General features: G+C 37.2%; 1 protein-coding gene and 1 long non-coding RNA gene across 3 annotated transcripts in view; one reads left to right on the top strand and one right to left on the bottom strand.

Moving 5' to 3' along the window:
* The first annotated feature begins 90 nt into the window (after positions 1-90).
* On the top strand, positions 91-1,498 carry LOC113466752. Its single transcript, XR_003391059.1, has 2 exons — positions 91-399; positions 604-1,498. It is a non-coding gene; the product is annotated as an uncharacterized LOC113466752 (long non-coding RNA).
* A 7,815-nt stretch (positions 1,499-9,313) lies between these two features.
* The window catches only part of LOC103507588 (dystrobrevin beta), a 45,097-nt gene continuing 39,927 nt past the window's right edge, over positions 9,314-14,483 (bottom strand). For both annotated transcript variants that reach the window (XM_026822417.1, XM_026822418.1), the window contains exons 9-11: positions 11,704-11,754; positions 10,170-10,273; positions 9,314-9,582 (exon numbers count right to left, since the gene is read on the bottom strand). In XM_026822417.1, coding sequence (XP_026678218.1) covers positions 9,463-9,582; positions 10,170-10,273; positions 11,704-11,754 — 275 coding nt within the window. In that variant the 3' untranslated portion in view covers positions 9,314-9,462. The remainder of the gene's footprint in view (positions 9,583-10,169; positions 10,274-11,703; positions 11,755-14,483) is intronic.

The following is a 14,483-nucleotide window of genomic DNA, read 5'->3' as shown; positions in this document are numbered from 1 at the left end:
CATGGTTTTCCATATATGCCAGAATGAGACTGAAAAGTCCCTTTACTCCCGCAGTCTAAACAAGGTCTTATATATTTCATAGGTAAAGTTTACAAATAAGTATACGTATAAAACATTGCTTACCTTAAAAAAAAAAAAAATAGGATAAAATTCCATGTCTCGGCTGGGATTGAACCCGTACCCTCCTGTTTCCCAGGCGAGTGTCTTGACCACTGCGCAACCGAGGCAAATTTGACCAGCTTATTCATTTACATTTAAGACTAGCTTAAATGAAAAGTATATAAGCTAACCTGTATTTTGAATATTATTTAAATAATATTTATTCAATCTAGCCAAAAGTATGTAGTCAGCCTATTTTATTACTGACAAGATATTTCCAAAGAAGCCATTTAACTTTAGGTTGTGGTTATGTATGTACCGGGTTAGGCTTGCCCTCCTTCCCACGAGGAGAAGGATGAGGAAGGAGAGAGGGGATTTCTGTCCTATCCCAGCAGGATAAACAAGGTATATTCTATTCTATTCTATTCTATTCAAGCCTAGCCCTAATCTCTCTACCTAACTTTCTGAAGAAATAAACCGTCCATTCTAATATAGTAACTTTAGGTTGTGGTTATGTATGTACCGGGTTAGGCTTGCCCTCCTTCCCACGAGGAGAAGGATGAGGAAGGAGAGAGGGGATTTCAGTCCTATCCCAGCAGGATAAACAAGGTATATTCTATTCTATTCAAGCCTAGCCCTAATCTCTCTACCTAACTTTCTGAAGAAATAAACCGTCCATTCTAATATAGTTAAGTGAAACTATAATGAGCAATCAATAATATGGTTTCAATTGAAATTAGATTTAATGTTAGGGATAGGTCTAAGTGAATACCTAATCAATGTAATCCTCAAAGGATATAATAATGAACAACATTTAAATAGAAACTGTTCGAGAGCTTAGAATAAATTGAATGAACTGAAATATAAATGAGAGATGAGTGAGAATCAGACGGAATGTTAATATTTATTTTGTTCATCTCGTCATAATAGAGAAAAACCCAAACAATAGGAGCGTTCCTCTAATTGCTTGGCGCAGTGTATTATATAATATTATCGTCTATAAATATACACTAACCAACAATTTTGTGATTTCTTTGTGATAACTTTTATAGACCTATAATTTTTTATAAACCCTACTTAAAAATCGTTTTCTTATACTCGTACAAAAAAAAATAAGTATTAGGTATATTTTACGAACAATATATATGTATATATACAGGGTGTCCACCAATGTGTGACCCACTCGAATTGCTCCGAATCTGTTGGAATTTTCGAAAAAAAGGTAATTCTTTGATTTTTGCAAAGAATTTATTGGCAATATTGAAATCTGCGAACATGGTACAAACGTTGGAATTTCAAATGAGAACCCCCTTTATTGCATATTATTATTCCAAGTAAAATTTCATGTACAATCGACTATTCATTAATTTTTTGCAATTTTCGATTAAATATCGCGAACAAATGAGAACCCCCTTTATTGCATATTATTATTCCAAGTAAAATTTCATGTACAATCGACTATTCATTAATTTTTTGCAATTTTCGATTTCGCTAAATATCGCGAACATCCCAAATAAGTGAAATGTACCTGTGTGACATATCATTTCGCGGTGCTTTTCCTTTCTAAATCATGTGGTAACATCAGTTTTTGGATTGAGACACACTGTGAAATGATGTGTCACACGGTACATTTCAATCACTTTGTCGATTCGCGAACTTTGCAAATTTTGCAAAGTTCACGAAAAATTACTTCAATTTAAAAACGGATGTTACCATATGATTTGGGAAGGAAAAGCGCCGCGAAGTGATAATATATCACACAGTGACACAAGTACATTTCAGTTGCTTAGAATGTTCGCGATGATTCGCGAAATCGCAAATTGCAATAAATTAAATTTCTTTTTTAAACATACGAGTACTTAAATTAAAGAAGTTTAAAATTAAACTCTTTTTTTAAAATTAAACTCTTTTGCTCGTCCACAAAAAAACTGCCTATGCTAGTGGATTTATCTGTGACGCAGTCTGAAAACTCAAATGTATTTTTGTTGACCGATGCTCTAAAAAATGATATACGTTACATTCCACTTTTAACAATTATGTACTCGTACTCTTAATTATTTATCTCAACTTGCGTTTCTTCCAACATTAAAATGAAATTCTCAGTGTATTTAATTTTAATACCTATAAATATGTGATGGATGTAAAGTCAAGAATTTTTTAAGTATTATAGGTAGTAGTTAGGTCTAGATTTGAGTGTTAACTTTACCTAAAGAAACATGTGCTTCCTTCAAAATATAGTGTGTGATCAAAATGTGCAAAGTACATATCAAATGATTATTAAATTTATTCGGCATAAGGCAATTTACAGGGTGGTCTACTCTTCTTAACACCTCGAGATAGACTGATGGAGGCTTTATAACACCTAATTTTAGTCAAATTTGCGTTAGATAGCGGGGTGAGAACTCAGTTTAATAATTTAGAATTGAATAGAAGCAGCCATTACAAAACTATACCTGTGATTAATGATTATACAAGATTCAGTCCTCAACATAACAGATTGGTGGAATCTCATATTTTGCCTTTTCATTAGAGAGCTCTAAGGGTTAGGTGGTAGAGAACGCCTTAGGCGTTAACCTCGCCTAGTGGTTGCCTTCCACTCAAGAGTCTATTATTATTATTTTTTTTACTTTCTATTTTTATATACATACATACATGTTATGGAGCTTCCATCGTAGCCGATGATGCTGGTCCCCTTGATAGTCTGGTACAGCCTTTGCCTCATTGATGTGCTAAGAGTCCGGCCTTTGATCTGCATTGCTTCCCACATTGACATTACCATCCCACAGGTTGAGTCTTTTCTTCATTGATATTGGACTGGGAAAACTGCTGGGATTGGAGTACTTCCTCAGCACTTGTGTTGATGGATTCCCGTGGCATGTTCCTGGATATTCTGATTAGACGAAGGATGTTGGTGTCCAATTCAGGATGTTTATGTCTGATATGACGTGTATCCTGCTCTTAAGCTGTAGGATATTGAGCAGATTGTACATTCAGAGGTTTTTTTCCTTGTTTCAGCTTCTCTCTGCCCTCGGTGTGATTGAGAGATATGTGAGTTAACATACTGCCGTCCTGATTTCCCTTCACGTTCGAACGTACATAACGGACACTTACATGAATAATTGTCTTCAACTTGGTTTTTGTCTCTTCTTCTGTCTTGCTTGGCTTTTATTGACATTTCTTGACAATTTCTGATGTTGGTGTTCACAACCTTTCGCCATTCGTCTCGACCAGCTGCGACCTGCCTCCACACGTTGACACTGATTTTGTGTTCTCCAAGGTCACTCTTGACTGCATCCGCCCATCTCTTCCTTGGCTTTTTTTGGGGTCTCTTGCCCACTTTGAGTTCTGAAAAAAGCAACTTGATGTGGAGCTCTGGTTTCATTCATCCGACTCACATGTCCCCCCCCCCCACCGCAATCTTCTGATTTTTATCAAGAAGTTTTCAATGGACAGCATTCCAGTTCTAATCAGTACTTCCTCGTTTGGGATCCGATCTCTCCAAGAGATCTTGCAGATAGTTCGCAAACATCTCATATGGAAAGCTTCAAGTTTTTTGATGTCTTTGAGCATTATGGTCCACGTCTCACTGGAGTAGAGGAGAGTACTAAGAATACAAGTTTGATAAACCAAGATCTTCGTTTTCAGATTGATTCCGTGGGGCTTCCAAACTCTACTATACAGCTTCTGAAATGCTTGGCCTGCGGCACTGGTGCGATGGCTGACATCAACAGACATGCTGCCGTTGTTTTGAATGTTGCTGCCAAGATACTTAAAGCATTGAACTTCTTTAAGATCCATTTATGGTCATTATTTCAGATGGAGTGTTCCGTTTTCTTCTCGTTGACTTTGAGACCCAGTTTCCTAGCTTCTTGAGTGAAGTGTTGAGCAGTTTTGGCGACAAGAGCTCAATCATCAGTAAACATCAGATCTAGTATGTTCGCTTGAGTTGTTTTACTGACTGATTTTAGATTTCTTTTGTTGAAGAGGTTTTGGTTACTTCTGAATATGATATCAACTGCCCCAATTTGTTTTGCAGCTATGTTTCTCATGATAATTTTCATGTACAGGATGGAGAGGAGGGGAGCTATAACACACCCCTGCCTAACTCCAGTTCTCGTTACAAATGGGGCGATGTCTCGTTTTCAGTGCGAACTCGTGATTTGGTTTCTGTGTGTAGGGATTTCAGAATTTCCAGTGTGGTTGGAGGACACTTTGTTTTTTCTAGTATTTTGTACAGAATTTCTCTATCCACAGTATCAAAGGCCTTTTGAATATCGATAAATCTAATGGAAAGTGAGGTGTTTTGCTCAATTGCTTTCTCAATTAGTTGTCTAGATGTGAAAATCATGTCTATTGTAGACTTTTCTCGACGAAAACCACACTGTGTATCCCGTAGTAGTGTATTATTTATTTATTTATTTATTTATTATGGGACTGGTTGCTCCTCTCCCAAGAGAGTATGCAATTAACACTGCGACCTCTGTAGATCTATTGTGACCAGTATTTTTTCCCCTGCCCAAGCTGCTATACCCTGGCCTTGATGGAACCTAGAAGTACCCTCACTGGTATATTTCAACCTCCCCAGTTTCTCTAAAATTAACCTGCAGCACCTCTAAAGAGTCCGCATACTCAGGTTTATTCCAGAGAAAAGCTGTGAGTCCATAGACTATCCCATTAAGAGGATACCAAGAGGTGTCATCAAGGCCAGAGAGCTAGCTAAGGGCCCCTAAATTGTAGGGGTCAGATGAGGGATATTCAGGTACATAATTATGTCGTTGTACCCAACTTCCTGAGACGGACTTGACCATAGTCCCATTCAGGTACCCTCAAAAGAGCGTGTATGTGTGTGTGTGTGTTTTCTTTTATTTTTTTATATATATATATATAATTATTTCTTTTTAAAAATTATACGTTCTAGTTTAAGTCCTGGGGAATCATAAATGATGTACATCATGTATATTTTACATTGATTTATTTTCATTTTCAGGTACTTAAAACCCTGTTTGAAATTTTACATCATCAGAAAAGAGCTATAGTACATGTTTGTGTACTTTCCACGTAATGGACCTAATGTTTGTGTACTTCTCGTATTTACTGTCCATCTAATGGAGCTACGTGCAGGGAAGCCTGGTTGTAGGTACTAAAAGAGCTATGTAATTTTGCTCAGTTGTACTTAGCCCCTTTAGCTCGCCATCACTTAAGTACGTACCAATGTTGCTATCTTTGGTTAGGTATGTGTGGAAACCCTTTTGAAAAGAGATAGAGAAGCAACTCTTTTACCTATGCATAGGCGCTAGTACTTGGCTTCTTAAAGAAGTGTACAAACATCACTTTGGAAAAATGTGTCCCTTAGCTCCTTTATAGCTTTTCCAGCACTCATGTGTTATCCATGTGCGTATTGTACGTGTCGAATATGTAAACATATATAATATATACGATAACATCTCAAAAATAAAATATTATTTGGCTTTTTATTTTATTATTTTTTATACCTCTTATACCTCGTAGGTAGGAAAATGGCCTAATGGTCAAAATTTCAGACATTTGTAAACAACAAACAACAACTTTTATACCTCGTAGGTATTTTTCTTCTTCTTCTTCTTCTAATGTTTCCGAACAAATAAAAAAAAAACTTGTACCTACACTGGCTTTTTACTTTCTATTACTACAGTTTAGCGGCTATACTGTAATGAAAGTATTGCAATCGGTCCAAATTTTCAAAATCGGGAAATGGGTGGAAATATCCGTTTTGGGGTCCCCTGATAATGAAAGTATTGCAATCGGTCCAAATTTTCAAAATCGGGAAATGGTTGGAAATATCCGTTTTGGGATCCCCTGATGTCAAAAAAGTGATTTTTATCGGTCCAAATGTTCAAAAGAAATGGTTGGAAATATCCGTTTTGGGATCCCCTGATGTCAAAAAAGTGATTTTTAGCCCATGGTCTGTACGTTACGTACGTAACGTACGTACGTACGAACGTACGTACGTTGTGCTCAGAGATAGGTTGTCGAGTGCTGAGATATCCGTTTTCGTTTCTTGGTTGAATAGGGTTTCGAAATATTTTCCCCAATGTTCAAGTCGATCTTTAACATTCTCTATACGTTCACCATTGTCTTTTTCTAAGATGTTTAACGGTTTTCGTGTCGGTCCAACTAGTTCTTTGATACCTTGATACAGGTTAAAGGAGTTGCCTTTATCTATAAAGTCTTGCAATGTTTTCGACTTATTGACCCACCAGCTGTCTCGAACTTGTCTGATTGTAGCTTAACATATTCTTCTGCTTTCTTGATATTCTTTGTTGTTTTCCTTTGAAGGGTAGGATAGATATTTCTCGTGCGCTTTTCTCTTCTTTTCACGGGCATTCTTCGTTGGATTCATCAAACCAATCTGAGTGTCGTTGTTTCTTCTTCTCCATCGTTTCCTACGCCGTTGAATTGTAGAGGTGTTTGATTAGTGTCCTTGCTTCTTCAACGTTAATGTTGTTGATGTCTGGTTTGTTGACTGTTAGAATTTCATTGAACTTTTTCTTTGTTTCTTCATTTTGTAGGCATCGGCCATTGAATGCTGAGGATGGGCTTTTCTTCTTTTTATAGACTATCTTCTCAAGGTGGATTGTGGCTCGAACCAAACGATGGTCTGTATCACTCTGTGCTCCTCTCATTGCTCGGCACATACATACGTACGTACGTACGTACGTACAGACCATGTGACAAACCGGTCTTGAGATATTTTGTATACAACCTTTTCCCATTTAAACCTGTGGTACATACATACGTACAGACCATGGGACAAAAACTACTTTTTTGTTCTACTTTTTCCCATTTAAACCTGTAGTACGTACGTACGTAACGTACAGACCATGGGCTAAAAACCACTTTTTTGAATCAGGGTCCCAAAACGGATATTTCCAACATTTCCCGATTTTTTGAAAATTTGGACCGATTGCAATACTTTCATTACTAGTATAGCTCGCTATACTGTAGTAATAGAAAGTAAAAATGAGCAACCTCCGTGGCCGAGTGGGTATCACACTATGCACGCAGGAGATCCAGGTTCGATTCCCGGCGGGGCCGAGGTCTTTTTCGGCTCTGTGCTTGGAGTTCGGGGTGCACTCAGCCTCGTGAGGACAATTGAGTAGCTACTTTGATCGAGTAGCGACCAGTGGCGGCATTACAAGTCTTTTATTTACTCAATCATTCAAGTTTTATTTATTTTAATAGAAATTTTGTGCAGATTTCAGTTCTGAAACTCGTTTTTCTGTAAATTTAATAGGAAAAAGTTATGATTGATTTATTAAAGAAAGGTTGTGTATTTTAAAGAAAGAAAAAAAAAACAAAATGGCGGATATCTCGGAAACTAAGTGAGATCGAAAAAAAGTTATGGAATATTTTTTGTAATAATAATAATAAATAATACACAGTACTGCTAGGTATCATGTATGTACAAAACGAAATCTTTTCAGAAGCTGACCTTAGACTCCTCAGAGTAAAATACGCGGTTTAAAGAATATTCTTAATATAGATTAGAGGACCTTGAATTTACTGGTTCTTAATTTGAAGGTCATTTATTTACTCAAATGTGTATCAAATAAATAAACTCATTTTCACAGACACCAATATTTTTTGTTAAACAAATAGTTTTCCAAATTAAACCAAATTTGTGCAATAAATTATCTTGGCTCGTTTCGTCCTCCCTGATATTAGATCCCTGGAATATCTGCCTACAGGCGAAGTCCATTACATAGGTACTATAATTAGATTATGCCATACCACACCCTACATCGATAGAATTCCCCATTAGTTCAAACATCTTCAAGAAGTGAAACCCGTCTTTTTTTCTTCAGCAGAAAATTTGAATATTATTTTCACAGCCCTAGCGTGACTAGCGTCTCCAAAAGAGAGAGAGAATGAAAGATGCATAGTAGAGTTTTAAATAGAACGGATATGAGTTAAGGAATTTTTAATTGTGTTAAGCATATTTAAATGCTTGTCACAAATATCGTTCCCCGATTATTACACCTAGATAAATTTTATGATTTGACTTGGACTCAAACCAACAACCTCCAGATCCAAAGTCCAACCCATTAACAACTGCGCCACTGAGGTTGGTAATGGTTATGAGTTATGATTATGACCTAAAAACTACCACAAGTTGTTGTCGTTGTTGGTGTTTTTTTTTAATTTATTTTTTTACTTTCTAGAAAATGAAGCCGAAGCCAGGAAAATGGTGCACCCTGTAGATTGGTACTTGAGCAAAAAAATCTTACTATCTTACCACATTGACCTATCTTACCACAGAGAGCTTTCAGTTAATCCTGAGTTCAATAACTACTGGCCTGTGTAAATCAAATGGGTGGCGTAGAGGCAAAACCAGTAAAGTAACCTTCTGCTAACATTAATCTATTCTTGGAGGAGCAAGTCTTCTCCCGATTCGGATAGCCCAAAGTTGTACCTACTCATTGACATGTAAAGAAGATACTCGTATATTCTAATAATAAACTAAGATACATATTGCACTTCATTTGGTTGAATTTGGCTGGAAACATACCTAGAACCGTATCAACGTCAAGTTAATAGAGATATTTCGCATCCCGTTTTGTAAAACTCTGATACCCATGTTCGACGAGTTTTGGTTTCTGCGCATGACACACATTCTGGGGTTTTGAACACGGGGATCGGAATTACGATGTTTTGGCTTGAACATCGGGATTTTACATTTTTGAAGGGGAAATTAATTTTGACTGAAAATTTTCGATGTTGGTAGGTATCTTAATTAATTCAGAAATTAATTAAAAACAAAAACATGGCAACAAACTTATTTTTTATGTAATAATTAATTATTATTTTTTTCTTTTCTTCGTTATCTGTTATATTTTTTTTTTTTTACCTATCGTTTTATTTGTACAAAAAAGTACGTAACAGATAACGAACACGGTGGAATAATTATATTGAGAGAACAAATAAATAATTTTAAAAAAATCATTGTTTCCTGTTTTTAATTAATTAATTCAAAAACTGATTTGAATAATTTGTTTTATTAAATTTCATTCATTAGTTAGGACATAGGACAAGACAAAACACTTGAGCGTCCGCTAGGTTCGCTTGGGTTATCGTATTTTGGTTTTCGCACGCTTTGCTAAATCTAAAAACATGATGTAAACCAGATGGCGCCAACATGGGTTGCGTTATCGGGATCAGGATTCGATGCGAAATCTCCCTATTTAGATACTTCTGTTCCGACGAATATACTTCTGTTTTGTTTCACAAATATTCAAGAACAGAAATCACGTAAAATTTAGAATCAAAAGATATAACGGCGCAGCGTATGGAGTGGGAGAATATCAAATAATTTATAATCTACACCTATCGGTTTACCCACTGTTTCATTGCATCCTCCCATTCCTTAGTTTTGTTCACTGTAGCTTGGTCAACATTAGCTTGACCGCTAGAAGATCCTACTCCTTTCTCTGCATAGCTTTGCTCCTGTGGGAGTAAAAATTGGAAACAAATTTGTCATATGCTGGGTTCTAAACAATTCTGAACCCCGGAATCGCTCTTAGTTCCAAAAGAACTGTTCGATTTTTGAACCCACAGCGCTAGTGTGCCATGCATTTTTGTGTAGAACGTACAACTCGCGAAAATTCGTCAACCAGAGTTCACTGAGGAACCCAGCATAAGACATCTGATTGCCTAACATTTTCGAAAACAATGAGGTACAAGAGTCAAATATAAACCTAGTCTAAAGTCCCCCGCCATCACCATTTATGTAATGAAGAGTCGTGTGATTTTCACACTTCTAAAACTTCGCGATTCGAGTGAACACCACGAAGATCGTGGGGTTGGCACACTAGCACTGTGGGTTCAAAAATCGATGAGTTTTTTTTACTAACGTGTTCTAGAACAACTCTATAAACAAACACCGAGTCGGCTTGAGCAAATCAGGTGCTCAGACTTGTCAGAATAAATAAATAAGAGTTTTCTCCCAACTATTCGTACAACACAAACAAATGAATATGGTCAGTCCATACTTCCTTTTTATTTATAAACAATATAATCAATTATAATCATACCTTGTTTTTGAGTTGAATCCTAGCTTTCAACTCGGCTGCTAGTTGTGCTTCTTGTTCATATCTGTTTCTCCTCCATGTTTGCTCTTCTTCCTCTGTAGGTTTATCTATACAGAACAAATAGGTACATCAGAACAATTTTGGCTTCATAAAATGACTGAAAAATAAACGATACATTCAAAAATCTTGAAAGCAAATGAAGATAGAAAATTCGTGTTTTACCTGATTGTCCTAACTTTTTGGGGGACATTTAATGGTGACCTCTGGAATTTTACCGAGTGTCCCCTTCAAGGTCATTTGAAGGTCAACTTTTATTTTTTAAATTGAACCCTATATTTTTGAGGTCAGTAATGAAATCAGCAAAAGTAAGTTCATTTTGTCTAAAACTTTTTTGATCCGATTTGAATCTTCCCAGATAAACGCGAAAAACTGTTGACTTTGAGTTTTTGCCAGTTCAAGAGTTTTTTTACGAATGGACGAGTAGAGTAGGTTCAGTTGGGAAAAAGGGCGTAACGTCACTTACGTACACTTTTCTTTTTCTTCGGTAATCTACCTTTCTAATTGCAAATTTTGTTCTGAACATGACTGTGAAAAAATGATTTTTATATCTCTTTTCTACAAGTTATAGCCAATTTTGTGAACAATGTAAAGTTGTGTTTTTCACATGAATGTCATCCAGTAGATTCGGTTGATATTTAGATGATAATTGTCAACTCGGAATCTGTTTTTCTTTCCTCCATTCTTCTTTTTTGTTTTACTCTATTTCCTACTTTTCATTATTTTATATAATTTTCAGTGAGTCAGAGTGTGAGATTGATATGGTCAAGGAGAAGATTTTCAGATAGATATAAGAGTGAAGAGTAGGAGATAAAGAGCTTCTCGGTAGGTAATTTGGGAGCAGGAATCAATCGATACTGGAGCTTTGTTTTGAATTTGTGCAATATGTTATATGTTGAATTTGAAATATAAAACTTAAAACGCGATTATCTCAAAACCATGTTTTTGACTTTTTGCACTTACGCCCTTCTTCCAGATCACGCCCAAATCAGTTTCATATGGTTCGACTTTGAGTGCCATTTTTCGGTCACGTGGTACGATTTTGACAATGCAAAAATTGTTTAGACATGGAATCTTAAGAATAATCAACTTGAAAAAGTCATTCTTAAGATCATTAATGGGTTTTTTCGAAAGAAGAATCGAGGTGTACATTCAGATTGATGGGAGCAACTGTGAACATCAGTAAAATAAGTGAAAAACCACTTATATGTATCAAATCAGGCTAACACTACTACTACTACTACTACAGCGGTGAAGTTATCAAACAATATTGTGAGGATAAAATATCCTGCCTCTGCTGGGATTGAACCCACGCCTTCCTGATTGCCAGGCAAGCGACTTGGCCATTAAACCACCGAGGGATGTTGTGATGGAATTTCAACCAGTTTCTCAAGTTTCCCAACCTGGCTGAGTGCACCCCAATTTTCAATATTATTTATTAATTATTATACCTATTTCACGATTCATTTGAATAACTCACCACTTGGTTTTCTGTTGCTATCGTTGGAACTATCTTCGTTGTCTGATGCTTCTGTAACAAAGAAAATAAGACAATCAAACTTATTGTACGCACTACACAGGCATTCTATGCACGCTGAAGTGATTGCTACCAACCATCAGTCAGGTTTTGATAAACTACATGATACCTACATCACAAAAATAAATAAATAAAATGCCGTTTCTTTGTTTGTGTTATTGTATTACAACTTTGGTGGTCACTGCAGCATTGTAGGATTTGCCCACAATATATCAATAATCCAGCGCCCAATGTTGGCATCGGTCGCTATGAGCATTTCTATTACATACTACTCATTTTCCTCACGAGGTTGAGTGGGCCCCGCAACAGCCAGTCACGGAATCAATCATTTGCATGATACAAATTTTTTGACCCCGCTGGCAATCAAACCCGGGTCTCCCGCGTGTAAGGCGAGCGCAGTGACGACTTAGCTATGGGAGTTAACCAATAATAAAAAAGGAAAGCAAGGTGGCCAAGTGGGTGCTTGCACTCCGGAGGCCCCGGGTTAGTTTCCCGGCGGGGTCGAAGTTTTCTCGTCTCTGTACTTGGAGTTCGTGGTGTACTCAGCCTCGTGAGAACAATTGAGTAGCTACTTTAATCGAGTACCAACCAACGCTTTGTTTATGTCAAGCAGTGACAGGATATATCTATCCTTCCCCCGTGACAGCAGAAAGGCATTATTCAGGGCAGGGCCACAGTTTTGCTATTCAGGGCTAAACTTTAGAAAAAGAGCAAAACGAATTTGGCCTTCTGATGATTTTGAAATCATATCTCCTACAATACTTTAGAATCTATTCACTTCTTTATTATGTCTACTTGCGTAGAGTAACTATGTATAAACAAAAGTGTGAATCAAGCAGGCACATTACTTGTAGTATTAGCGTATACGGAATAATGAAAATAATGAAAAGAGGTTACAAGGCTACGGTTTGTTTGAATTTGAAGAGTGTTGATCTGCTAATGTTTATACATATTTATACAGTATATCATGACCAACACTGTAAACAGCAGTAACCAGACACCAGACCAAAAGAAATACTAAACGGAAAATCAACATCTGGACTTACCAAGTCGCGGGATCGAGTCTGAATCGACCTCTTTAGATCCTGGTATTTATTAGTTCCATGACTAAAACCCCTTTTCATGTTTTTTCTTTTTTTTGTACCTAATTTCAATTTAGTATTTCATTAATCATTATAATATCGTCGTCCCAAACACGAAGATGCGTAAGTGCGAAAATCACATTTTTCAGGAGGGCCGAAATAAGTTTTTTGTTAAGTTCAAGCTTCATAATGACCGGAGGTACTGGGTGCTGGACAACTTGGGCTCACAGATAAATATTAGGTAATTCAGAAACAGCACATAACTTCCACTTGAAAGTTCATCATGCATACGAATATGATAAGCAACCTCCATGGCCGATGGGTATCACACTAGGCTTGCACGCAGGAGGCCCGGGTTCGATTCCCGGCGGGGCCGAGGTTTTTTTCGGCTCCGTGTTTGGAGTTCGGGGTGCTCTCAGCCTCGTGAGGACAATTGAGTTACTACTTTATTCAAGTAGCGACCAGTGGCGGTATTACCAGCGTAAAAAGATTATTGAATAATGGAAATAGATTGCAAAGAGGCACTTAGTAATGTTGTGATATCCACTAAAGTTGTGAAAAAGCTCTGCTTTACCACAAAGAATTTGAGATTTGAAAAATTCGTATATGGTAAAGCAGAGAGCTTTTTCACAACTTTGTGGGTATCACAGTATTACAAGTCTTTCATTTACTCAATCATCATATTTATTATCACTCGCCTCTTCGACTTGTAATGCCGCCACTGGTCACTACTCGATTAAAGTAGCTACTCTATTGTCCTCACGAGGCTGAGTAGCTGAGTGCACCCCGAACTCCAAGCACAGAGCCGAAAAAACCTCGGCCCCGCCGGGAATCGAACCCGGACCTCCTGCGTGCAAGCCTAGTGTGATACCCACTCGGCCACGGAGGTTGCTTAGTTCTTTTAACATAGGTAATATAAAGCCCCTCAGCCTCGTGAGGACAATTGAGTTCAAATGTAATCTACGGCCAGGTAAACCTAGAAACTTAGACAAACGGAGTGTGCCTGAAGGCATGTGATGTATTCCAATCCACTCAACCCCATAATTTTATTGTAAAAACCAGTGGCGGCATTATCAGTGCAAAAAGATTGTTGAAATATGGAAATTGATTGTTCACTCAAGTCCATAAATATGTATTCTTCTTTACATTCCTCTCCTATCGGAGGTTGGAAATCATCATGGCAATATGGTGTCTGTTTCTGGCAGCGCTGAAGAGTTGCTTGGAGTTGTAATCGAACCAGTCCTTGAGATTCTGCAACCAGCTGATTCTCGGTCTTCCTCTTCTTTTCTTCCCACAGATCTTCCCTTGTAAAATGCGGTGTAGTAGTTGATATTTTTCACCTCTCATAACATGCCCGAAATATTGCAGTTTTCTTGTTTTTATCATGTTCATCAATTCTTTGTCTACCCAGGGTATGTTTAAAATCCTGCGGTAGCACCACATTTCAAAAGCGTTGATCTTATTCACGTCTACTTTCTTCATGGTCCAGGCTTCCATGCCGTATAACAAGGTGGAGAATACGTAGCATCTCAACATCCTAGTCCTTAACTGCAAACGCAGATCTCTATTGGGAAAGCTTTTTCTCATTTTTATGAAGGCTGATCTGGCGATTTCAATTCTACATTTGATCTCTTTTGACGT

The sequence above is a fragment of the Diaphorina citri genome, unplaced genomic scaffold, assembly GCF_000475195.1.
Source record: "Diaphorina citri unplaced genomic scaffold, Diaci psyllid genome assembly version 1.1 scaffold327, whole genome shotgun sequence".
Taxonomy (NCBI): Eukaryota; Metazoa; Arthropoda; class Insecta; order Hemiptera; family Psyllidae; genus Diaphorina; species Diaphorina citri.
Note: the sequence above shows the minus strand (reverse complement) of the source record. Positions and strands in the feature narration are given on the sequence as shown.